We start from the raw sequence: 27,095 nt of genomic DNA on the forward strand, positions 1-27,095 counted from the left end.
GACACCAGGGAGACTCAGATCACTGAGCAGATGGATGTGATCAACAGCTGGCCACATTGGTGGCTCACTTTTTTTTTTCCCCCATATAACTTAACCTCTTGTTCCATGGAACAGAGAAACTGTATGGAAACCCTTGGCATCCGATGCGTGGCCTGATATCCTTTTGCCCCCTAAATTCTCTCCAGGAACCTTGTTCATCCTTCATCTTTTTTTTTTCCCCCCTCCTTCTCTCTTTACATCACTGTCTCTCTTTCTTCTTCAACAAGTACTGTGGGTCTGTCTCCATCGTAAAGCCCAGAGCCATTCAGATACTCCTCATCTTTGTTGTACTGCTCTGGTCCAGAAGAAGGCATGGAGTTCTCAGAAATGGAGCCATTTTTTACATAACCTGGCAAATTCCTGTGTCCATTGAGGGTCCCTGGTATAAGTCTTGTATTGAGATGGAGGGCAAGTGCCCCTCTTGTGGCTACATTTGTGATGCTGGTGTGGGAAACCATTGGTCCATAACTGTAGGTTGTGCTCCCACTTCGTGCTTTTCTTTTAAAGTCAAGTGCTAATGTCCACCTGCTCCATGACTTCTTTATTTCTGCTTGGACCTGAAGAAAAGGGGGAAAAAAAAAAAGTGAGAGGAGGGAGAGACAGAGAGTCACCAGAAAGAGGTGTTACCCATGCAGAGAAGGGGTGAGGAGTGTGAAATGGGAAGGAACAGTAAATTCACATTAAATCTGCCCTTTCCAAATGAAATATTTGACACTGGGAGGCTTGAAGAGCTGAAAACATCGAGCTGAAAAGGTGGGTTAACTCTCTCCAAGGTTTAAGGGACAGTGAGGATCACACCCAGGAGCCAGTCACCTCAATGTACCATGAGCATCAAGCATCAGTGGGATGCACCATGTTTGGAAGTGCCTGAAGTTTCCCCTACAAAGCAGCTAGCTGACTACTTTAGACCTAACTTCCCACTTTTAGATGACTGGAGTTAGGATGAGATCAATTCCCCATCTTGGTTTTATGCTGCAGAACATTAGCAACAAACCTGCAGTTGCATTTCCCCTTAACATCCAAAACTTAGGCCTAAGAGGCCTTTTCCTGGGCCATGAAAGTAGCTCTGCTCTGCTCCAACGTGCATCCACTGACCAGCTAGTTTCTTACTTTCAAGTCATAGAGGGAATTAAGGGAAAAAAAGGACATTTAGAGCATATCACTCTGGAAATAGAAGGAAAAAAAAAAAAGGACAATCAAAAGAGCTTGCTGGTTAGGCAGCTACTCTATCAACCCACTTTTCTTCTTGCCACAGGTCTGAAATGAAGCAGCACTAAACAGCACTTCTGCTGGGAAAAAGAATGAAAAAATGTGGCTTTTTCTGCATTAGCTACTTCCAGTAGCTCATTTATTGGTGACATGTTGACCTGGATGTCTTACATGATCAAAAATGGGGACATGAACTTTCTGTAATGTGGACTGACAGATCTTTCCCTGAGTGCAAACCAGGATGGTGTCTCTAGAATAAGTGGGGATAAATTGATGTGAGTCTCTTCTGTCATCTCTGTGTGGAACCAACCTAACAAAGGAAGGAAAGAATGAAGCTGGTGACTTACCTCTCCATTGCAAAAACAGTATATGATGGCAACAAAAAATCCCTAGGAGGAAGAAGAAAATTCATGTTAATCTTGCTACATGTGGGCACCTCTTTCCTGATGGTGGTGCCCAGTGTTCCTGTGCCCCCCCTGAAATCACTTGCATTAATAATGTGCTGGATATAATGTGCACAAATACCTTGTAATGTTCAGTAGCACCTGAGAGAGAGGTAAAATCAGCCATTTCCCTGCAGAGCTGAGGATGTAGCCAAGATATATAAGCTCTCTGGGTCATGGTTTAGTTAAAAGGTCTATTTTCACTGCCAGATGTTCTGCAAAGTTTCTGAGACGTTGGCAGGTGCCAGGGAAGGTGGTGGGGTCTCTCTAGCTGTGAGAAGTTTATGAACATCTGGGCTGCACCAAAAGCAGCATGACAGGTGGAGGGAGGGGATTTTCCTCCTCTACTCTGCTCTCATGAGACCCCCTTGCAAGGCTGGAGCCAGCTCTGGAGTCCCCAAAACAAGTAGGGCATGGAGTTGTTGGAGCAAGTCCAGAGGAGGCCCCAGAGATGCTGGGAGGACTGGAGCAGCTCTGGAGCCAGGCTGGGAGAGTTGGGGTGTTCAGCCTGGAGAAGAGAAGGCTCTGGGGAGACTTCAGAGCAGCTTCCAATAAAATGCTGTCAAATCACTTTGTGAACAGAATCTCGTGTGTTTAAGAGACAGCCCTGCTTGCAAAGACAACACCTTGCACTCTGATTACCCTCCTGTCCCCACTGAAATTCTCATAGCTTGCCCCACAGTTGAACCATGACAATACCTGGAAAGAGTTGAACAGCATTTCATAGTGCATTTGAACTTGCCAAAGAATCCCTGACACGTCTGTGTATGGCATAGCCATGAAAACAATATAGTGAACACCAAACAGAGGCATAAGGACGAGGGTAGATTTCAGCAGCTTCCTGCAGCAATAAGGAAAGAGAAAGACATGGAAGAAATTAGTGGATGGAATGAACCTCCCTGCCAGGCTCCTCCATCTCAGACCTGGGATGTAATTTCTTTCTTGCTCACCTTTCTTGCTCGTCTCCTTGGGTAGGCTTGGCCACCTTACACACTTTGTTCACCTGAGATTTCAAACTGTCATGTCTCTTATGGCATGTGACACAACCCAGCCTGTTCTCCAGCATGTCTTTATGTGCTGGTCTAAGCCTCTCTGCATGCATGCCACCCTGTGATGCTCCTGTAGGTACTGGAGATGAAGACACTGAAATGCCTTTTTCAGCCTCAAACTATCCCCAGCTTTGGGCCAGTATCCTGCTCAGAAGGTGGAAGGATGACTGGGAAGACATGTATGTTGCTCCTCCCAGCCCTCAGCCTCTGACTGGCACTAAATCCCCTTGTCCAGACTGGTTCTGCTTCAGTTTATAACTGGACCTGGTCCTTACACAACCTGCAGTAGCTGATGCTGCTTGAGCAAGGGGGAATTGGACTAGATGATCTCCAGAGGCCTGTTCCAACTTCAGCTATTCTGTGATTTTTCCTGCTTATTGAAACAAGATATGAAGGACCACCTTGGGTCTGTGCCTCTTGTGCAAAGAGCACAAGAGCTGGTGGAGAGGGAAGAGCATCTGGGAGCAGAACTGTTCTAGATATCAAGGGGAGGAGGATGGTCCGGGCTGGTGGAGAGGGAAGAGCATCTGGGAGCTGAATTGTTCTAGATATCAAGGGGAGGAGGATGGTCCATTATGGGGTAAGCAGGAGGTGAAGACTCTTAGGAGTTGCTTTGGACTGCAGTGTCACCTGAATTTAAAGTAGCAGCTCCATCTCAGCATAACACCAAGGTTGGGGGCTGGGGGGAGATATAATACAACCCCAAGTACTTGGCTGGGTTTGCTCCTGAGGGAACCAGCCTTGCCTGGAAGTGATGCTAATTGAAGGATTAAACCTTCTGCCAAGAGTTACAACAAGTCACCAAGTAAAGGCAATTATTGAGAAGAGCAGACACCACTACCAGAAAGACCTGGGACCTCCTCTGTCCAGCAACTGGAAACCACCAAGGGAATTTCACACATTAAAAGGAGAAAGCCCCATCCAAACCATAATTAATAGCAAGCTTCAGCCAGGGAGAAATAAACAAATAGATAAATCAGAGCCCTGACAGGGCAGCAGAGAAAAATGGAGAGGTGTTTTCCTGCCAAATCTCATTCCTACTTCAAATGAAACGTCTTGTGTTTGGAGAGTGAGATGGCAGCAATGAGCTCATGGTTTGCAGCCCAAATCATTCTGCTCTCCCCCCTCTGCATGTGTCATGTTGCTCAGTCCAGCTCAGGAGATTATGAGAAGCCTCAGGAGCTCTCAAGCAGCTGAGGTGTCTCAGCAATCTGCTCTTTCTGGCCAGTTTTGACCGTGCTACAAATATCCTAAATTATCAGGAGAGAAGAGCTGGCAGGACAAAGGAAAACAAAACAAACAAGGAAAGCCCAGATTGCCAGTAACTAGTCAGGAATATTTCTTCCTTTCAGCCCAAGTGCTGAAACACCCACTGAAGGGCAAACTGAACAAATAGACCAAGTTTTACAAAGCACAGGAGGGAAATAAAAAAAGAAATAAATCAACTGGTACAAGTTTTAGGGGCTTCAACAGCATAAGCAATACTTTTATTTTTGTGCCCTTGGTTCCAGGCCAGCACAGTCACTGCCAAGCTGGCTGAAGAGACTCAATTCCTCTCTTTAACCTACAAGACGGGTCCCCCAGGTTGTATTTAAAGCCTTTAGGAGATGTTTAAACTGCTGTTGATTCATTCTCTGTTACCAGACTTGGAAGATGACATTCTTCTCACCTTGTTTTCTGTGTCTACAGTGTAGACACCATGAACTAGTCACCCTGGGCTCCCTCTGTGGATGTAAAACGGGGTCTTTGACATCTCCCAAGAGGTGGAGAGGCTCACCTGTACTCATCTGAGACCTGAGACCTGAGAGACTCACCTGTACTGTTGCCTTGAGTCACACCTCCCTGCGTTTGTCTCTCGTAGCTTGGTTGCTAGGACTCTGATAATGTTGATAAAAAGAATAAAATTTACCTGGAAGAGGTGGGGGAAAAAGCACAACAAAGAGAGCAACTGTTAAATAAGATCAAGACCGTGCCAGTGGTGTTCAGTCAATCCTTTCCCCAAGGTGAGTGAAGGGGCTGTGGCACACAGTGACCTGGTCCTGCTGTGTGTGAAGCTCCTCCTGGGAGACCTGGTGGTGTGGGAGGCATGAGCTCCACAGGAAATCCCAATGTTTGGTGGGATTTGGTCAGCTGTGTTTAACCTGCATGACTGAGAGAGAGAAGGGAATGGCTTTCTCTGTCAGAGCCTGGGCATCTCACATGGAAACACCTACAACTGAGCCAGCCTGCCCAGCAACTGGCTGTGATATCAATATATAAGGCAGTGCTCACCAGGCATTTTGAGGCATGAACAAGTGAGTATTTTTCTCATAATTGCCTTAAAAAACTCCATACAGTGATACCAGTCCTTCTCATGCCTTCATAACCTCTCAAACTTAGTTTGGGGTCAAGGGAGAAAAGAAAAATTAGGTTATGTTTGTTCTCTTGTGACCCACCTGAGATTAAGATCTCCTCAGGCTAAGAGAAGCATTAGTAGGTTGCCTTTCCATATTCCCATGTGCAAAAGGAAAGCAGAGCAAGGAGACTGCACCATGATGGGGACACAGAGTTGATCTAACTGGAGATGACAGATCAAGAATGTGGCAGGACAATATAACTGTAAAACTGTTGTATATCTACTGCTAACTCCTGCTTCTGGGAAGGTAGTAGGTATGGACCAGATGAGGACAGCAAGGAAATAATGTCTACTTCCTATGCAGGGAGCCACATCTATGAGCCCATCTTGTGGATTAGCCAAGCTAATCCAGTCCTACAGGAATGTGCTGATGGCAACCAATGGCAGCAAAAGGTAACGACAACATCTCATGACTATGATGCCACCTAAAAGAGAAAAATACTAAGAGATGTTTGAGGGATTCCCAGCTTTTTGGAGCTCCTCAGATATTGGTTTCACTAGGGCTGGCATGACACCTGCTGCTGCCCTAGACAAAGCCATTCCTCAGACTATGGCAAGGCCAAGAGCAGAACTATTGTGTAACCTTCTGCACTGGGCAGAATAATGGGATTATTCGGGTTGGAAAAGACCTTTAAGGTCATCAAGTCCAACCATTAAAAGAACTGCAATGCTTAAACCATGTTCCTAAGCATCACATTTACACATCTCTTTAACACCTCCAGGGATGGTGACTCAACCACCTCCTTGGGCAGCCTATTCCAGTCCACACTGCTGGGCTGCCACTGGTGCCTATGGATTTCTCTGGAGGCTTGCAACAGTCATTTGGCTTCTCAGATGCCAGTATAGCAGCATTGCAAGGAAACAGATTACCATGCCACACACAGGGTCATAGCTTTATGCCAGAACGGGCCATTGTGAGCCTCTAGTTTGATCTCCTGCAAAACTCAGTCCATAAGACCTCCTTGTATTCATTTCTGTTTGAGCTAGAGCAGATCTGGGCTTCAGTGTTTCCATGACGGAGATCCTACCACAACCATTGGTAAATTGTTCCAAGGGTTCATTATCCTCACTGTTAAAACAAGTAGTTCCCTGAGCTGCTGGAGGAGCACAGCTTGGTTTGCTATGGCTTTGTCTTCTGTGGTTGGATTCTTTCTCCTTTAACGAGGTGCAAGTTCCTTTTGAACAGCTCTGCTCTGTGTTAAGAAGGGGGTAAGGTCCTATTACACCCTGTTCCTTGGAGGGCCAGGAGTAGAATTTCTCTCCTGTATCTGTTTGACTATTTTCAGGAGGTTTGTGGGAATGTAACATCCATGGAGCCCCATTCCCTTAGTTCCATTTGGTTGGAATTTACTGACTGGCACAAAAATTATAAGGGAGGGATGGACAGACCTAGGGACAGAGAAGCACACAGCCCGGGGACACACAACTCATTCTCATTGGCATCCAATCTGAAAGGGGAGTGAGGGGGAAAGCCAGGCTTTGTTTCCCACATGAGTTTTTCTAACTTCAAAGGCTCAAAAGTGGGATCTTGCTCTGCACATTTGTCAGCTTCATTGAACATGTCCAACCTTATCATCGTCAAGGGGGAAACTCCTATAACTTCCTGAAACGTGTGCTGAGTTTGAAAAGAAATCCAGACAACTGAGTTAACTTAAAAATTAGCAGGAGAGGGGAAGGGTTTTGAGCTCCTCAGCCTTCAAATTCTCTGCAAGTACATCCAGAAAATGTATAACTTGGTCCAGCGACATCTTACCAGCCAGTGTGGGAACTGAAAAGGCTGCCAAGTGAACAATATGAGCCCACAGAAATTAAACAGAAACAACCCACAGAATATTTTTGCATGATAAATAGCTACATTTGCAAATAGACAGGGTGCAAGCACAGCTGAACCTCATGGAGAAACATTATTTTTACAAGGATGAGTCTCAATTGAGCTCTTTCTCCTCTGCTAATTGGACCTTACATTAAATGCAGTGAGGTTGCTGGCATTCCTATAGGTGAACTATCTGAACTTTATTCTCCATCCTGCTGTTTGGTTTCCATTGACCACGGTGTGGGCTTGGTGATTCGTTTCTTCCAAGGTGCAGAACTAATTGCTAAAGCCAGGTGGAGAATTTCCACAAAAGGAAATTCTGAGGAAGAAAATAAGCCCTGACCCCAAGTCCAGAGCAGCTCACCTAGTTGCACTTATGAACATAGGCACTTCAGAAACTCTCCTGCTGTTTATATGCAGATAATCTGATTTTCTTCTCACCCACACTGACCATCTTCCAAGGCCTCCTGGTTTGTAAGCCAGAAGGAAGTAGATAGAGCTTGATGGAAAACCCTCTAAAGATTATAGAGAGATTCTTACTGACTGCACTCAGCTACTCCTAGGTGAATGTAAAGGGGGAATAGGATGTGAGGGAGTGGAAAAGCTCCTTTGCATGCACTCCTCTAACCAGCAGAAGATGGACTGATGGAGAATCATGGAGGGAGCAAAGAGGGATATTAATGAGAACTGTGAAAGAAGGTTCTCTAACTAATGAGAACTCTGCTCAAGCAAACACAGTCACCCACTGATTTCCCCTTGTGCAGATAATAACATCTTTTAGTGACCTCTCCAGCTTGTGAGAGCTCATTTCTGTATCTGGATAATGTCACCTACATTCCTTCTGTCCCCTCTGGCTGCTGGGTGGGGGCTGAAGTGATCTTGTGTCAATGACTACCAGCATGCTGGATCATAGATGGGATGGTTTCATCCCACTTTTGAGGTATCCCAAGCTTCTGTCAGCTCAGCAAGGTAGGTCTGAAACAATCTAATGACACAGAAGCATGCCCAGAGAAAAGGTCTGGTCCAGCTATGGAGCCCATGTAAGGTGCCTGATGTCAAAGTATTATGACCCCTGAGGATTTCTAGTATTTCATGGGTTGGAAATACTGGCTTCAAAGTCTGTTTTATTAATGATTTTAGGGTCTTACCCCTGTGTCATGTTTATCTCATAAGCAAAACTTAAAGCTGCTCATAAACTCCTCTGCCATATGCATCTATCAAACTTACAGGCAGGTCAAATATAAGGCCTTTAGATTGGATATACAGAAACTCCACACCTTTAAGGCACAAACTGTGTTAAAAAGGTGATAAGAGTAGTTTAGCTTGGCTCAAGTCTTTGCACTGACCCAAGGCTCTGCCTCCCATTCCCCACAGTCAGCCAGTACTCACCACGATAGCTGCCAGGATGGGCACCTGAATAATCCATTTTAAATTGCCAGCACTCAAGTCCCAACACCTGAGAAGAGATTGACATCTCATTAGGAAATTATCTGTTACAAAGGCCAACAGAGTTAAGTATCTGGTTGGATAAATCCACCCTGGAAGGACAGGTTCCTCCAAAGCCTGGTGGAGTGGAAGGACCTAGCTCTAGTGAAGGGACCTCCCTCTGACCCTGCCTTCATTCAGCATGGCTTGAAAATAGCTCTTCTTCTGCTCTTACACTATTCAGAACTAAAAGAATTATTAAACACAGTTAAACTTATCCTCTCCATTTGGTGGAACAGGTCTTTCCACCATCAGTAAGACTAGTCCCTTCTGGGGACAACCCATACCTTGCCACTCCCTTTTCACCTCCTTACCAGAAAGAAAGCTACACTAAAAGTCCTCCAGCTTTCAAGAAAACAAGAGAGGTGCAAACGGCCTAACTTTAACCCTTGGAATAAACCTGCACAACTTTGCTTGGGGACTGGTCCTGTCTGAAGACATAGTGATGGTGACAATGCTGTGGTTCTGCATTCGACTCCTGTGTTTCCATCAGCCCTGCAGTCAGACCCAGCCATGCCCTATGAAAGTCTTTATCTCCTTTTCATCTTCAGCCCTTATCCAGGTGGGGACTGGAAGGGCAAACTCTTGCTGGTGTGGATGTTGGGCTAGAGTCATTCATCTGTCAAGAAGGGGCTGAACACTGTTTTCTCCCAGGTGCTTCCAGCAGCCATTGAATAGGGTCACTCAGTGTGAATTGCTCTATTTGAGTTCTCTCCAACCATGGACAGTGAAGTGCCACAAGCTTTCCTTTATCTGAGCCAGACAGCCCCCACATGGCAGCTGCAGTTTTCATTTCAGAGGCCAAATTCTGCCCAGGCAGTTATTCAAAGAAAACGAGAGGCAAGGGCAGACAAACCACTGGTGCTGACTGAAAGGCTCCGTGAGGATGAGCCTGAGCCAATGCAGGTGTGTCACACTTCAGGAGCTCTGCTACTCTGTCCTTCCAAGCCTGGAGCTGAAACCCCATTTGGAAAGCACTGTCCTCCAAGGTAAAGCCTTTTGGAAAGCTGTCTGGGGATCCCCCACTGCTGATGGATAAAACCCATTCTGTGGTCAGGCCTCTTCATTTTTGGGGGGGAAAATGTGATTGTATTGGGGTTTGAAGATTGGATGCTATGGAATTTTGTAAAAATACAAGGCCATGAAGGTGGCAGTGTGGGACCAAAGAAACAGTTGATCCATATCTTGTTCCTGACAGTAGCCAGAAGCTGATATTTAACCTGGAACAGGCAAGCAGGTAACGATATTTTTCTAGAATATTCTTCCAACAATCTGCCATTCATGGTGGTTTCCTGAGCCAGAACTTTACTGAGCATTTAATACTTCTGGAGAAATTGATCTTCCGTGAAGTTGTACAAATTCTTTTAAAACCTAAGGCCATTCTGGCACCCACACCTCCTGGAGTTACAGCTTCACCACCTCACCAGGGTCAGATCGTCTCCTCTGACTGTCCTGAACCTGCTATCTCCAAACTTCATTCCCAGTCATTTTGGATGTAAAAGCCCACTGTCCTGTCCCTGTTTGGCTGTGAAATATTCCCCTTGAACCTCAGGGATAACATCTGCAGGGGTTCAAATGGATGAAATTCTCTAAAATGAAAGAAAGAAAACCCAGGAAAAAAAACAACAACAAACCAACCCTGCCCAAACCTTCCCCAGAAGTTTTTTGCCTTCAAATAGAAATCACTTCTGGATTCGCCTGGTTCCTTTTAAACTTTTGATTCACCCACAAAGTCACCAAAAGCCCCCCAAAACCCCATCACACATACAAGGGAGGAAAGAAGATCTGATGAGACTTACTCCGTGTCGGCTAGAGTGGCTCTCACGCTGGCCCACGCTGTAACAAATACAGCAGGGAGTCCTGCAACAGAACACAGGTCAGGCAGGGTGAGTAGGGGGACTAGAGGCTCTGATATAATAAATGCAAGTGGAACAAGCTTGAGGAGGGTGGAAGAAGGAGTTTTTTAATATTCAAGCAAGTGTTGAAGGGCAGGTTGGATGGGGCTTGGAGCAGCCTGGTCTAGTGGGAGGTGTCCCTGCCCATGGCAGGGGGGTTGGAACTAGGTGATCTTTAAGGTCTCTTCCAACCTAAGCCATTCCATGATTCTATGAATTTAGACTAGGAAAGCCTGATCTTGGTCTCACACCTCCTTTGTAGTCCAAATACTAAAAACAGCACCAGGAAATATTTTCTGGAAGACAAATGTCATGGCTGGGACATCTCCACCCTGCTGAACTCTCCTGACTTTCAAAACAGGGCAGCTTGCTTTTCCAAGTTGCCAGCCAGGCATTGTCCAGGCTTAAGCACCTCCTCATCTATGTTTGAGAGATGCCCAGCTGGTCTGGGATGGAGATGGGTCATGGACTTGACAGGATTAATCATCCTATGCTTGTCCTCTAGCACTACACTGTAGATACACAGCCTGTAGGGATTGAACCTGGGTGACTGATACCTGCTCAAGCCAACTCATTCAATTTGACCCAGGAAGGGCTTCCTGCAGCATACATTTCCCAGGGTATTTGTTCCCTTCCCCTGATGTCAAGGACAGGTGAATCTGGAGTCAGGGTTGGACCATTTCCCCCAGCACAGGGCTGGATTAGAAGCTCTGTGAAGTGTGAGAGACTTGCTGCATGAAGCAGAAAAATGGTAGAATTTAGGGTAACATTTGCAAAATACTCTAGCCCAAGGTTCACTCCCAAATGGATCATCCTTATGTCAGCACAGTGACACTGGGCACCATCTTTTCCCTGTGAAAAGGAAAAGAATCATCAATACCTAATTGGAATATTCTATTTATTTTTTTTTTATGGTCGAGTTCTGCTTTATTTGTACAACTGGGTCCCCTACTGGCTTCCCTTAAAAGGCAGGATCAAATCCACAGTAGCTTCCACAAATTCCAGAAGAATAGCCCCTTTCAGGTGAAAAAAAAAAATAATTAAAAATATAAACAAAGGGGACATTTATCACTGATGACTGTAAATATGCTGTTCCCAGCCTGGGCCCATTGGAGCTCCAGGCTTAACTTTCAGCATGCACTTAAGTCTCATTAGAGTGCTTGAAGGTTTCCCTGAGCATGGAGGCTTTCCTGAGCTGGGGTGTGGAGCAGGGTGCCTGACTCCTCTACATGTGGACAACAGGGCTGTTATCTTGGTTGGAACCTTTTAAAGGCCATGGTAACATAAGAAAGCACAACTAATGCAACACAGAGTCTCCCCCAGGACCAGCCCAGCAGCACTGCCCACAAAGATACATTTAGAAGGACTGCACCCTACTTTACCATCCCCTACCATGGCTGGTGTTGGAAAGAAAATCCTTACTGCACTGTGAACCCTTCAGCCTGTTGAAGCTGAGGGCTTGGAGAAGACAATGATTTATTGTAATGAGCACCATCTATTTCCTCCTCCCTGCTGCCCAGCTATCTATGAAAAGTACGTGCGTGCTCGGAGCTACTGGCTGAGCTACCCCAGGATTAAAGGCATAGAACTTTGCTGATATCACTGGGGATGTTCCAGGTTGTATGAGAAACTGGCTGTGCTGAGAGGCAGAAATGCCTGCTGCCTGCCTGAGAGAGGGGAGGTGTTGACCCTCTCCTGTGAAGCTCTAAGCTTGAAATATGGATTGTTTCAGAGATCTGCTTGTGTCTGACATGTACTTGTTCCTATCTAGCCTGTTCTGTACCTCAGAAAAGTCACTGTTCCCATTCACCCTGTTCTTGTGCTGTGTTCAAGGTTCCTAACAACAATCAAATAGACAGGAGAAAATAATTATACCTAAAAAAATGCCTCTGTGTGGATTTATTGTGCCCTGTGCACTGTTGCCTCGTTCTGTTCAGGCAAGCTTAGGAAAAGGATCCTCGACATTTTTTTTTGCAGAACACACCAAGTGAATTCCTGGCACCAGTTTTAGTGCTACACTTGTATTTCTGCATCCTCTGATTATTTATTTATTTATTTATTTATTTTTGGTGATGTGAACAATCATAAATTTACAAATGTGGTACTAATCCTCCCCCCTCACTTTCCTCTGCTCCATTTTTACATTCTCTCTATGTCAATGTGACAGGCAGAGTTTGGGCTCTCAGGCAGCTTCCAGAGTTCAATAATCTCCTCCTCTGGCAGGGTAGTCTTTCAACTTAAAGAGTCTGAAGGCTTAGCTTTGCCACCAGCTTTCAGAGGGTGATCACCTGTGGTGTTCCTGTGTGACCTGCTCTAGGTGATCCTGCTCTAGTAGGGGGGTTGGACTAGATGATCTTCAGAGGTCCCTTCCAACCCTGACGACTCTGTGACTCTATGACTGACTTTTCTACTGTATCCTCTTGAAAGTCCTGGTCTGTGATGACCCAAGGCTGACAATCCCCTCTGCTGAGCACTCACAGTGCTCCTTGATGGGAGAGCAACCGATGAGAAAATCAGGACTCAGGTCCTTGAAGTCTGACATCCAAAGACACCCACAAACAGCAAGATAGCCAAGAGGGCCCTCAGAAGGAAAGCCAGACGTGGCTCCACGCATCTGGCCACCCCACCAGCAGAAAGAAAGTGACTTTCCATAAAGCCTGGGATCTCCTGGGTGTCCATGAGCACAGACAGGTGCAGGCATGGATGGATACGTGCATGTCCTCCCCCTTGTGTGTGGGCACCCCCCGAGCAGGAGCGGGGTGATGCAGGGTGACCCCGGCGGTGCCGCGAGCGACTTCTACAGAATCCACATTGTATGCGCTGTGCATTTCCAGTCCATACACACAGTGTGTACAATGCAGGTGCTATAAAGTCAGGTATCTCCCCATCAGCTGGAAAAAGTGCAAAACCTCAAGCTGGGCAAAGTCTGGTGACCATCCCAACCCCCTCTGTTGCTTTTCCTGTGTACGTGCCCCTAGCAGTTGGAAGAGTGGCTTTCATGCACCTGGCAAAGCTGTGGAGAAGGGAGGTGGTTGCAAAGTGACTGTTATAGGAGAAGAAAGCTTGTGAATAGACCTTGTGTAGGTCTGAAGAAAGCTGGTCTCAGCTCCCTGCTATTTGAAAACCTCTCTGAGGAACAATGCATGTGTTTTTTCAGTCCCTCTGTGCCACGGTTTCCTAATATTAAATAGGGTTAATAATACTCTCCAATGCCTCTTGTCCTGTTGGGTCCACATATGTTCAGGTGAGGATCATTTCTGCTTAGATCAACATGCAGGGCTCACCAACATGGGATTTTTTGGACCTGAGCACCTCTAACAACAGCACACCAATCCATTTCTCTTTTCCAGGTCTCCCTACAACCCTCATTTGCACCATAGCTGAAAACCAGTGCAGTCCAGCCAGAGGTGGAATTAACATGGTGTGAAGGAGAAATGCCAGTGGAATCAGCTTGGGTTTTCTAGCTGTTGGTCATGCTTCTTAGACTTCCTTCATAAAACAGCTGTGGGGAATTTGAAGTCTGTTGGGGAATTTATTGTTGCCAATGCCATTGCAGTGTCATTATTTATTTATTTCTGTAGGGTGCTGGCAAGGAGCAAGCTCCTCTCTGTCACCAGAGTCTCCCTTGCAAGAAGGACACTCTGGCTCCCACGGAGCTGTGCTCCCTTGTTCCAGTGAGGATGTGGATTGAAAAGACTGGACAGAGATCTCTGGGTCTGACATCAAAGGCTAACTATATGTTCTGGTTTCCTCAGCAGTCTGGAAATGTTGTAGGGTGATTTTTACTCCCTGTCCCCACTTTGGAAATTTCCAGGCAGGATAAATCCACTGTTGTTTGTTGTTACACAAGTAAATAAAACCAACCCCAGTTTGGGGCAAACTTGTCTTTTCTGTACCTACGTGGAATGTCATCATTATTTATTGCTGATTCCCTGTCATTTATTGCTGTGGTATGGGCAGGATCCAGTGCCCACTGCAGGGAACTGGAGTTTTTCCACTGACTCCAGTGGGTCTTGGATTGGGTTGCCCTTTCCAGTGCCCAAAAGCTATCAAAGCAACACGTCTGTGCGGGTCCCTGTGTGTACATTATCATGCTAATCAAAACAAAGCAAAACCAAATACAACTGGTGGGATCCTATGTTCTCATTCCAGAGGAATTTAAATGGAGCAGCCTCAGAACTTCTGGATGCGTGTAGATGATGGGTGTTGTGACAGGTGTGACTTCAGCTTGGTGGTTGCTCTGATAAAATGATTATACTCTGGCAGTGGTTGGGAGAATTAATGAAAGGAACCCAGGCCTGGTTGACTGTTTTCCTTTGGCTGCATTACGAGCAGCATCGAGTTGTTTTTTCTTGTTAAACATGTGGCATCATTTTCCAGCTTCTTCCTTCTCTCCTAGCCTTTGCTCTGGGGAATTGCTTCTTTAAATCTGCTCTGTCCAGTTTAATGCCATTTTCTGAGAGGAAAATTTTATGTAGCTTGAAGGCTTGAAAGAGGATGGGGTTTGTTTAGTTGTTTGTTTGGTGGGTTGTTGTTTTTTTTTTCTTTTGGTTTTATTTTTGTTTGTTTGTTTTGCATGTTCTGGTTTTTGTTAATTTGTTTTAAATAAGAGGTGACATCTGAAGTCCTTTCTGGCTCACAGCAGCTGAGGTAAGAAATACCCTGTGCCCAGAGTATCTCTCTCCATTTATTTATTTTCCCCCCAAGCCACCAGCTGGCTGGAACTAGAGTTTGCCTGAGACACAGATCCCCACTTTGGGACTCACATTTACACCTCCTGTCTTTATCATGTGGCAGTTTCTGACCTGAACATGAGGTTAGTAAGGATCTTGCAGATCCCTTCTCCCCCATCACCACAGTGAAGAAGGAGGAAAGCTGGAAAGATTCCTGCAGGCTGGTCTATCCCAGACTAGTGAATCCCTTGCTTCCTCTCAGAAAGCACAAAATCCTCCCACAGTCCTCCATAAATTTGAATCTGCTCTATCTGGCTTGCTCAGAGCTCCACTGTTAGAGACACTGTTTGGTTTCTGGACAGGGTATGGTGTGGTGCACACACTAATCTGGTCCTAAAATGCAGTCAGGATGTGGCCAGGTGCATTTTGAGCTTGGAAACTGGGAAGTGGTTGCAGTCCATATGGTTTAAATGTAACCGTAGGCACCTCTGAACAGGTTTTTCCTGCTGTGACCTCCTTTGTAGACCCACACCCCATTTTTCTTAGTTAAGTCCTGGAGGATCATCTAATAGATTTCTTGTTCTACCTCACAGTCCACAAGCTTTAAACAACTGTGAGCAGTTGTTTTATTGTCCTCAGCCTACCAACACCTCATAACTCCTTGCAATTCCAAGCTAGTGCCAGAAGAGAACAGAAGGCACATTCTCATCTGAAATGTGTGTGCCCACAATGCCTTCTACTAACGAGCACCCTTCCTGCACCCACATCCCACTCCCTTTCTCCTTACTCCAGGAAAAGATCTCCGAGTTAAAAGAAAAGGGCAAAAACCCACAAACTTCCCCACAAATTGCAGGTTTCTACTGGTGAAACCTCAGGAGCTTTTTAAAGCGACTGAGGTCTGAGGTAGGAAGTCAGAGCTTAGCTCTGCTGTGAGGAGCAGATACTCACAGCCTCAGACAACTTTCCACCCCTGCAGCCCAACCCCTGTTTCTGAGCAGGAGGCCCTTGGCAGAGCTGGGGATCACTCAGAGGCTTCACTAAAATCACCTGTCACGTGTACACATCTGCTGCCCTGGCAGGATGGGGAGATATGCTCTCTCTCCAAACCTGGGCAGACCTTCCAGAGGTCCTGAAGTGCCATATTGTCAAAACACCACAATTTAGAAATGATAAAAGCTTCACGAGAAAGCTGAGCTGTCCTTGGAAGGGTCACTGTCCCTCTGATTTTCTCCTCTCCTTATATCTATGCCCTCTCTGCTTCAAAGTCTATCACCCACAGGCCTCTTAAGTCAACCATAAGGAGCAGCCATGACTTACCCCAGCCAAATAATGTGAATCCCCAAAGATACTTCTTCTCTGAGAAAAATGCCATGAAGATGAGGCTGTGGAGATAGAGCCCTTCCACCAGAATCCAGTAGTAATTGGTTGCCAGGAAGTAGAGGAAAAAGGTAACAGCTACTTTACAGCCCACCTGCAATCAGAGAATCATAGAATTGTTAAAGTTTGAAAAGACCTTTAAGATCATCACAGAAAGACAAGAACATGGTGTGAAATTCTTTCTCTGCTTAAAGCCATGAGTTGCCAAAATGGGCTGGAAAACAGGATGGAGAAAGGAAAATAAAATAAACAGTTCCACGGCAGAGCTTTTACCAGGGGGAAATCAGTACAACAGAAGAGATGGACAATTGAGAAGAAGCTTCACCTCAGCCGAACTGAGAGAGTGAACTGAGAACTGAACTGAGAGGTGCAGAAGGACAGGGTATGGGTGAAGAGATGCTGACCTGATCTTACTCTTCCCCTTCTTGGACAGCTCTGTTTAATTTTTTTCCTGTGTTTCTTGTCCAAGTTAGAGGACAAAGGGCTGTGGCAAAGTCATCTTGGTGAGGGTGTTCTGATGCAGCCACAACTTCTCTGGGCAAGGTGGGCCAGAGTCTCACCTCCCTCACAGCAAAGAATTTCTCCCTCCCATCTCAGCTCCAGCTCCCTCTGCCAGCTGGAAACCCTTCCCCCTGCTCCCATCCCTCCCTGCCCTTGTCCCAAGCCCCTCCCCAGCTTTCCTGGAGCCCCTTCAGGCCCTGGAAGCTGCTCTCAGCTCTCCCTGGAGCCTTCTCTTCTCCAGGCTGAACACCCCAACTCTCCCAGCCTGGCTCCAGAGCTGCTCCAGCCCAAGGATCACCCTCAAAATATCAAGACACTTTCAGAACAGACCTGAGCTTCAAGGTGGGAAACCTAGTAGAGACTTCCAGGACACACCAGTTTTAACTGGGTACATTAGCAGAACTCTCACTCCACACTGACCTGCAGCCCTTTGCTTTCTGGAGAGAAAAACCTTGTCTGTGACCCAACCCTGCCCTGCTCTCCTGGCAGAGTGGGGCAAATCCAGCCTTGTTTCAACATGTCTCAGTCCTAGTAGAGCAAAACTGCAAAGTAATGATGCCAAGTGGAGTTAATGGGCACCAAGGGACCCTTAAAACCATCTCTTGTCCACATGGAAATTCTAGGAATCTGGATAGTCCAATTTCACAGAAACTTCTGGCCATTAAACACATCCCACAGCAACACCACATCTCTCTCTGCCCCTTCCTTGGAGAGGAATATGAGTGACTTGCAGAAAATTTCAATAAGCAACTTGTAAATAAAACCAGATATTTTTTTTCTGGCCCAGTTGTTATGTTGATCCTTTTCCAATCAAAATGAATATGTGCACATAATATACATATATATATGTAGCTATATGAAATATGGACACATTTACACTTATTTTCTTTTACAGGTGAAACTAGTTAAAGTGGAAGGAAGAGAACTAAAAATCCCCATCCAGCTTTAATAATAGTTTTTGTATTTACAAAAATAAATAAATATAAACATCTGCTCCCACACAGGGAACACCAGGCAATAATTGCAAAGCTCCCAATTCACTTGGAAGCAAAAGGAATGAATTAATTTTTTCCTTCATCACTTGTGTGCCTTTCAATTCAGCAGAGTGGGAAATGCCATAAAAACTGCTAATATCCAAAGAATGCAGCGTATCATCCCAATTATTCCTTATAATGGGTGCAGCTCAAGGAGAAACAGAAAACAGTGCAGTAAAATATTTTGTGTTCTTTCCAAAAAGGGAATGTTTTGAAGTGTGCTGAGTGCTCTAGTCGGACACTCACCCCATGAATGAAATGGATCTCTGAACTTGGAAGGAAAGATGAGAAAATTCCATTGGAGGGGACTTGGATGCCCAGTAGGACACCTCATGTGGGCTGATTTATTGCAGGGGGGGTTGGTGGCCAGGTCCCTGGTAGCAGCACAGGCTGTGGAAGACCTGAGAAGTCAAATGAATGCACAGGCAGAAAGTTTATTGCCACCTTGTGAGAGCTACTCCAGTAGGATGTTTGAACTAGCTCAGATTTTTGTGTGCATTGAAGGTGACTCCTGACCTTTGATCCTAATATCTATCTCTTCTGTGTCTCTAGCATCCAAAAATTCGTGGCTGATGAGCTATCATACCTAGAACCCACCACTGCAAACTTGTGATGAGACCTATGACAAGGAGAGCAGACAGCTTTAGTAAGTGGGGACAACTTTGTAACCTAAAGATGGGCTTTATCTTCCCCAAACACAGGGACAATGGAATGTCTCTGGCTGAGCTTTCTACACAATGAAAAGAAACATATACTTCTAGAGACAGGTTCACCTCCCTTCAAGTTTTATATTAGGATGTGGTGTATCACACCCTTGAATCAACCATCCTTGATTCAGCTGCCTGTGTTGACTATATTGACCCAGCTGACCACAGGTGGAACCTGGGGTGAGTAGATTAAATGAAGGTGTTCTCTTTTGTAGACATCTGCTTTTCTGCAGATGAACTCTAGCTTTTCTTCTGATTGCTTATAATCCCTCTACTGTCCCTTCTAAAATGTCATTTTTCAGAGGTGAGGGTCTCTGGAGTCAAGGCTGAGAGCTTCCCAAGATGAGGTATCTGTGTAGCTTTGCTATGTGTGGACTGTCAGGCTGATGGCACAGATGTTACAACACAATAATGTCACCGTGGGTCACAGAGAGAGGAGCTCCAGGTAGAAAATCAGACAAGGTACAGGCTGTGGTGGGATATCTGCACACTGTGGAATGCAAGAAGTGATGTCCCCTGTGCTGGGATGGCCAGGGGACTTTCCACAGCTGTACACTTCAGGTGGCATCAGAGAAATGTTGAAAATAGTGATTGTAGGTAGAAACGAACACCTCAACCTTGAATTTACCTTTGAGATCCATGGGGAATTTCCTCAGCTATGGGGCTGGGCAATCCCTCTGGGCCAGTGGATTGAGAGGGACTGGGAAGAAATGGGGAGACCTAATGGAGGATGAGGAAAGTGGGAGAGCTAGTGTTCCTCAGTAGGGTGGAAAATCCCCCCAAAAGAGATGAGGTGTTGAACAAGAAAGGACAGAGGTATGAAGCCTGGGGACCCAGCTGCTCTTGGGATACTCACAAACTGTGATTTATCTGCTGGAGGTGCTTCAGTGATGGATTTCAGGTCTTCCTCTGAGATCCGTTCCATCTCCTCCAGAGCTGACCCAGAGTACAGGACCGCGTCCTTCACGAAGATGCTCACGGCTCTCAGCATGAAGGAGACAAACAGGTGCATGTGGATGTAGTTCCTAGTGCAGTGCAAACGCCTGGAGGAGGAGACAGGGAAGGGTTGGAATAGTTTAGCCCAGTTGGACAGACTCTGGGTCATCTCTTCTTCCGAAGAGCCCCAGCTCCTCTCACCAGCACTGTGCCACCACAGGGAAGCAGTGCTAGTGCCAGTGCTGCCCTGCACAGGGAAGAAATGTTTTACCATCAGGGTGGGGAGAGCCTGGCCCAGGTTGCCCAGGGAAGCTGTGGCTGCCCCATCCCTGGGGGTGTTGAAGGGCAGGTTGGATGGGGCTTGGAGCAGCCTGGGCTGCTGGGAGGTGTCCCTGCCCATTGCGGAGACAGTGGAACTAGATGACCATTAAAAGCCCTTTCCAACCCAAACCATTATGTGATTCTGTGATTTCCCCATGGGGTTGGTAACAAATTAATTTAATGAAGTAATGAATTCAATAAATGAATGAATTAAACTCGGGGGGTTGGTCACAGAGCACCACTGCTGACTTTGCACCAGCACCATGTCATGCCTCGACTCGTTTAAGCTCCATTATTTCTGACTGGGAAACCTTGGAAAGGAACAGGGATGCGTTTTGCCTGTGTCAGGCTTGGGCAGTGAGCCTGCATGCAGTGGGCAGTGAGTCTGCATCTGGAGGCTGCTGTGTGCAGTGCACATGCAGCTGCAGGAGGGTGTGTGACAGGCAATTCACGCTGCACGTGTGCAAATCTGGAGTGCACCGTGCATGCAGTGCATGTGCAGGGTGTGTTCAGGGTGTGTGCAGTGCCCATGCAACTAGTCCGCAACTGTTTGCACAGGCAGGACACTGTGTGTGCAGTGCATGTGCAGCTGGAGGCAGTGAGAGGCACATTCAGCATGAAGCACATGTGCAGAGTCTGCACATCTGGTGACCGCTGGGATGAACGCAGCGGGTGCACAGACAATGTGCAGGGTGTCTGCAGTGAGCATGCAGCCAGCATGCAGGGGACACCCAGGGGATGAACATCTGGCATGCAGTGTGTGTGCAGTGAGCCCAGCACAGCTGTGCAGTGTGTGCAGGGTGTAGGCACCCTCATCCCTGGTGTTCAGTGCACGTGCAAGGAGAGAGCATCAAGCACGCAGCCCAAGGAGCACAGGCAGAACCCAGGACACATGCACAGCACTCACTGGTACTACAGTGTGGATCCTGTGTGTGTGTCCCTTTCAGCCTGAAATCCAACCCTTCAACAAACCTACCCCTCTCAGGGTAAAACCCTGCATGTAAAGACTTCACACTCATCTGCACTTTGTGCAGAGGAAATGGGCTCCAAAGGCCACTAAAAGCCTCGTAAAGCTTCTTGTCAACTGTGCCCACTCCAAATGTAGCAGCAACTACAGCAGTAGCTATAGTGTGCTGGGCTGTTTTCTCTGTTTGTCATCAAGCCACTGTCCTTGGCTTGGTCCTACTGAGCCTTTTCTGGGCTCCACTCCAGCAATGGCAGCAATGACCCCACAAATGCTGATTGTAAAGCGCTTTAAGATCCTTTTTTTTTTTTCGGGGGGAAAAAGCTGGATGGTGAGATGGGAATGAGTTAAACCCAGATATGTTTTAGAAACTGATCTTGCCTTTGGGGAGAAGGAACTAACTGACCTATTGAGGACCCCATCTGTCCTCTATAGCTGTTTTGCCTGACTAGCCATGCATGAGCCTGTTAATGGGTTTACACTCTCTCAAATCCCCAGACTCAAGAATGGAAATAAGAAATAATAGCTGTGTTTTTTGGTTTTTTCTTTTCTCTTATGGGGGAGATTGTCACAGTAATAACAGTTGTTTCCTGTGCTGTTACAATACAAATGATGCCAAGTGGAACTGCTGAGGTATAAATGAAGTTGGGCTTTGTTCCCTGCATTTGAAATGTAGTCAGTGAATCCCTGGGTTATGTGTTATTTGGGAAAAAAATCTGGCTTGGTCCCTGCTGCTGATTTGATCCCTGGGACAAAGATGCTCTAGCACACTTGTCTGTGTAGTCTGGGCTGTAAGTGATGTGCTCTGACTACAGACTGTGTCTCCTGAAACCAGAAGTGCACTTGCATACACAGACATTAAGTATTTTAACAAACTTGCCAGTGCCCACTGGGAAATGAAACAGGAGGGCAAGGGATGAGAGGACAGTAGGGTGGTGGCAGGGATGGGTTCTGGGACTACATCATATGAAATCCCTCCAGGAGGGATCTGCTGTCTCCTTTGGCTCGTGTGTGTCGCACATCCGAGCACTGGGATGCTTTGCTATCCAAGCAAATCCCCCTGAGCTCCTTTTGCTCACTCCAGAGAGGGCTGAGCACTTTTAGAGCCGAGGGCCACACATTTTATTCCCAGTGGTAACATGTCTGGGGCTTAGCTGGAGCTTGCACGGTGGGACCTGCTGAGTTCATCTGCAGATTCCATGTGGCTGTTTGCTGCATGGAGAATTTCCCTCCACAGCTGTTGTCTGGGTCACTGCCAGCCACCAAAGGGAGACAAATATGGGGCTCAAGGAGTGAGGAATCAGCACCCAGCTCCACTTGCAGCTCCCCAGATATGGTTTCCAAAAGATCAGACTTCTAACTGGGAGTGAGAACCTTCATCCCTTCCCTGGTCTCTACATCACCAGGGAGATGCAACAGCCAGGTCTGAGGGCTGGAGAGCACGTGTTCAAAATGCTATTTAGGGGCCTACATCTCATGGCAGGGGTGGTGGAAAGGGAGAGCATAAACTCAGAGTTAGGAGAGTGAGTGATCATTTTTGACTCCACAGGTACAGCAGCAGCATGGGGGGGCGGTGCTGGAGGAGTCAGTCCTGAAATCTTACATGAATAAGATCCACTTCAACTGCTCTGTCCCACATGAATTTTTTGGGTGTAGAATGGAATCTCCCTTCTGAAGCCTTAGCTATCTAAAAAGTAGCCACCTAAATCTAAGACAACGATCTGCAGGGATGATGGGGACAGAAAGCCTCAGATAGTCTTCCAGAGAGGCATCTCATCTTCCTAGAGGAGCCCCTCTTCCTGTCTGCTACGAAGAGGGTCTAGAAAACTTCATTGCAAGTGGAAGAAGTTCAGACATCCCACCCACCATCCCCCAAGAAGTTTGACCTAAGTGACACTGCCACAGCCAAAACCCAGATGCAACCTCTCGTGGCTTGCTGAAGACGCACACGCCACCCCACCGTCAGCCTTCAGGAAAGCCCGAGGCTTTGCCACTCGAGTGCCAACTTGCTTAGGTAGAAACAGAGCCGCCTACCTGAAGTATCCCAGGATAAGGACAGCAACTGTGAGGGATCCCAGAGAGATGGAGTATCCAACAGTATAAATCAAATAGAGGCGATCAAAGACCTCCTGCAGTACAAACGATGGAAAAAATAGCGTCACATTAGAACGCGTCCGACTGCATCGTAACACAACCGTGGCAGCAGCACAGAGTCAGGCCACCAGACCTGCTGGGGAGGTGCAGCTCTGGCTCTGGGGAACCTTTAGCAATCACACTTGATATCATCTTTTTTTTTTTTTAAACTTAATTTCTTTTACATAAGAGCAGCTTGGAAGGCAGCACATCCAGCTTTCCTAATCACCGGAGGGGAGTTGGGGGTTGGTTTGTTTTTTTCCCGCAAGGGATGGAGTTGGGTTAATCCCACACCTGGGAGTTCTGCAGCATTTTCAGCCCAAAGGAACCCAAAGCGCTTTACAGCCAAATCCAGAGATCACGTGGCAGCTTTTGCTTGACCAAAAATGCCCACTGAATTGGGATTTTTGCTGGAACTGGAAAATTTAGGCTATGCCATACCATTGCTGACTGACTGATGTCCAGGCTGGTGGAGTGTCAACCCAGCACAGCAAACTTGGAAAGGATACACTTTGGCTGTGGGATAGCAGAAGAAATCACCTGCATTTATTTTTCTTTATTTTAAATCCAAAGCAGCCTACGACTGTGGTTATCCAATCCAGACACAACTTTAGCTTGCCAAAGTCCCATTGGAAAAGGTCCTGTCACAGGATAGCTCAGAGGAATTAATCCTGTAGCAGTTTTTAGTTTTCTTGGCCCTCTGTGTTTCAGAGTTGGTCTGAGAAACTGTGAGGTTTCTTTTGTTAAATATTCAGATGCTTTTCTTCGTCCTGGGCATGAAGTTTAACTCAGGGATTACTTAAAATCTTCCTAAAAAGGGTTAAAATGCCTGCTACCATCCTGCCTTGTACTTCTTTTCATAATCTGAAATTAGAAATCAACCCCAAAGAAACCAATTCAGCATCTTTCTCCTCTCTCCCTCCTCCCCTGCCTCCCGCCTTTCCCTCACCCCACCCGCTGGGCTGTAATAACACTAGTAACTCTGGGCTCTGAATGACAGCTCTGATTTTGATTTGAGGCTAGAAATGCTGTCCTGGAATGTGAAACCTCAGCCCTATTACATCAGAACCCCCAGATATGTGAATGTTTCTTTGCGGTTTCCATTGGAAGAGTCGTGTTCTTGCCAATATTAATGTAGTGTGTGTGTATGTATTTTTATTTATATATATATATATTTATATATATATCTGCAGCAGATATATATAAATATATATATCTGAGGCAGCAGGCACTAAAACAGCCAATGTGAGCAGATTCAAGAGATTTTAAGGAAAAGAAGAAAATAAAATGCTCCTTCCCTTCAAAGCCTGGTCCACTTTTCCCACTGCCAAGCTGGAATCCTCTTTGAACTGGAAAACAATTTGCCTCCATAGTGAAAATAAAATAAATAAATAATAAGGAAAAAAAATCCTACTCCAAGTTTAGGATTCTTGGTAACGTGTGGTAGTTGTGAAGTGTTACTCTACCCAGCTGGACAAAAGCATCCCTGAGCCTCATTCAGAAATTCAACCGGAAAGATCCACGTTCCTGTCAGACAACGACATCATTGTAGCAGCAATGGGCTCTGGAAGGGGCTGCTGATTGGCTGGCAGGACGTTTTTGGAGGCTGTGGTTAATTCCTCTGATTAACCACAGGGCCTCTTTTTGAAAGGATGTGGAGTCAGAACTGCCAAGACATACACGTGTGCATGTGTGCGTGCACGCTGGTGTGTCTGCCTTGCAGATGCCACAAACCTCACCCAGTGGCACCTTCAGGGAAGGGGTCCTTTTCAGATGGGGTGCTCAGGTCCTCGGGGAAGACCTCAGGAGCAAAATGCTGAGGTTCTCCAAAAGGCTCCACAGGGCAGTCTGTGTTTGCTACTTCCCGGGAGTGTTTGTGCTCAGGAATGGTGAGACCTGGATTTACCCAGGAGGGGGAAAAAAATCAAAAAGCTCTAAAGGCAATTCCAGGTCTCACTCACCTCCTAACACGAGGGAGGTCCCAGCTTGGTGGAAACCACAATGCTGAATCAGGAAAGGTCCTCCACGTAACAAAATATTGAGTCATCTGCCAGCTGAAACAACCACTTCCATGGTCTGAGAACCTCTTTTTGGAGCTGAGATGGATGGGAATTTAAGTAATTCACAGAAGACCACAAAGGTCCTGCGTGGCCAAGCCATGGACACAACCTGGACCTCCATAGTCTCAAGACAATGCACTACTTACTAGATCACCCTGCTACAGCAGGGTCTCTACTTAATGCCACTTCAAGAAAGAGACTGACCATCTCTTCTTCCACTGATCTGTTGGAAGAAGCAACCCACCCTGCAAAAATCTGGCCTTGCCACAACATGAGACCCTGCTTTAAGAAGTGTGATGCTTCAGCCAGTGTCATTTAATGTGATTCCTGCAGTAATCCTTCCCTGCTTCAACTGCTGACACGTGTGGACTGGAAAAAGAAAAGCTAAAGGAAAACCAGAAGGACAAAACCTCCACATCTGTGATTCCAGGGACTGGGATTAACAGCAAAATACAGTAACAGTCACACCACAGCACCAAGATTAGGGAACATCAGTTTGAAAAGTGGCATCCTGGAATATTGCCCTCTGCCCATGCCATTCCATGCTTTGCTGTGATGAGATTATGATGTGGAAGGTGTGGGACTGATCTGATTCTTCCTTTCTCTTACAGCTTTCCTGTGCTTCTTGCATCTGCCACCTCCCTAAGAAACACCCAACTTGTCCCCTTCTCCTGCCAGCAGGGAGGGCAGAAGAATGCTCTGGAAGCCTTCCCTTCACATGGCTAAGCCAGTCGTGGTTGGTCCTGGAAGATGCTGGGCAGGATGAGGCCCCTCTGATGTGGCTGAGCTGGTTTTGGGGTTAGTGAAATGACTTTCCATCAAGTCATGCACCATGCATCCTCCCTAGGTCACCAGCACACTTGGTGGTGCCCTCAGGCACTGCACAGCCTCAAGGCACATCCTTTCTTTCATCCTCTCAGGTCACACATTGCAAATCTCTACCAAACCACAGCCATCTACCTTGTACAGCCAGGTGACATGAGTCCACAATGAGCTAACCCACCTGATCCTGCCCCCCTCACCTCCCTCCAGCCATAACTCAGAGACTGATAACACACCAAACCATGACAACCTAAGTGCTGTGTCAGCTGCCCTGGGTGCTGAACGTGCAGCAAGATCTCCCTTTCTGTCTCCCTCCTGGTTTGGTGGGAGACTTACTCTCTGCTCCCCTTTGCATCTCAGCTTTCTACCAACCTGGCCTCAGGGCAGAAACTTCACAGCAGCCTGGTGGCTTTGGGAGAACAAGAAACCAAAACAGAGCTGGAGGTGACTCCTTGCATGAAAAAAACCCCACAAAATTAACAAAACCTGGTGGCTTTGGACACCCATGGGCTGGATGTGTCCCCCTTCAAAGGTCCCTGTATTCCCCCCTTCCCTTGGCTTGGACATCTTTCAGGTGTGTGGCCCTCAGAGCAGCTGGTTGTTACATTTTTATACTGTGCTTGGGGCTTAACCTGACTCCTAACTCATCCACTTCCACCAACAGGGAGATAATTTGCATTGATTTGCATCCAGAGGAAAACTGCTTTCCTCTGCAGGACAACTCAGAGCTACGTCAGGACACCAGGAGTGGGTTTTCAAGGCCCCATCCATTGTAAAACCACAGCTATGTTTTTGCTCACACGTTGCTACTGTGGGACAGTCTGTGTGAAGGGTATTTCTGCTCCCTCAAATTCTAGTGTGGGCACATGGAGTTGGTCACAGTGGATGTGGTCCTATCTCTGAGATATGAATGATGTGGTCACCTCCAGCAGAGGTCCCAGCAGCAGTATAAAAGGGGTGTTTTAGGCTGCAATTAATCCATTTTAGTCCCAGGATGGTGCCCTCAGCCATCACCTGCATTGACTGGGTTGTCACAAGAGGAGGCCAGAGTGACCAGCTCAGGTGTGTTTGTCTTTATATAAAATATAAATATGTCTGTGAAGAGTAGCTGAGGGAATTGGGGTATTTTAGTCTGGAGAGATGGAGGCTGAGGGGAGACCTGCTGGCTCTGCAGCTGCTGAGAGGAGGTTGGAGCCAGGGGGGTCGGGCTCTGCTCCCCAGGAACAAGGGATGGGACAA

At 46.7% G+C, this 27,095-nt stretch overlaps 1 protein-coding gene across 1 annotated transcript in view; it reads right to left on the minus strand.

Moving 5' to 3' along the window:
• Positions 1-233: 233 nt before the first annotated feature.
• The window catches only part of PTH1R (parathyroid hormone 1 receptor), a 54,959-nt gene continuing 28,097 nt past the window's right edge, over positions 234-27,095 (minus strand). The window contains exons 5-13 of the mRNA XM_010003056.1: positions 22,876-22,970; positions 19,477-19,663; positions 16,319-16,472; positions 10,233-10,293; positions 8,338-8,404; positions 4,555-4,649; positions 2,391-2,532; positions 1,596-1,637; positions 234-596 (exon numbers count right to left, since the gene is read on the minus strand). Of these exons, the coding sequence (XP_010001358.1) occupies positions 234-596; positions 1,596-1,637; positions 2,391-2,532; positions 4,555-4,649; positions 8,338-8,404; positions 10,233-10,293; positions 16,319-16,472; positions 19,477-19,663; positions 22,876-22,970 (1,206 nt within the window). The remainder of the gene's footprint in view (positions 597-1,595; positions 1,638-2,390; positions 2,533-4,554; positions 4,650-8,337; positions 8,405-10,232; positions 10,294-16,318; positions 16,473-19,476; positions 19,664-22,875; positions 22,971-27,095) is intronic.

This window comes from Chaetura pelagica, unplaced genomic scaffold, assembly GCF_000747805.2.
Source record: "Chaetura pelagica isolate M959 unplaced genomic scaffold, ChaPel_1.0 scaffold87, whole genome shotgun sequence".
Lineage (NCBI taxonomy): Eukaryota > Metazoa > Chordata > Aves > Apodiformes > Apodidae > Chaetura > Chaetura pelagica.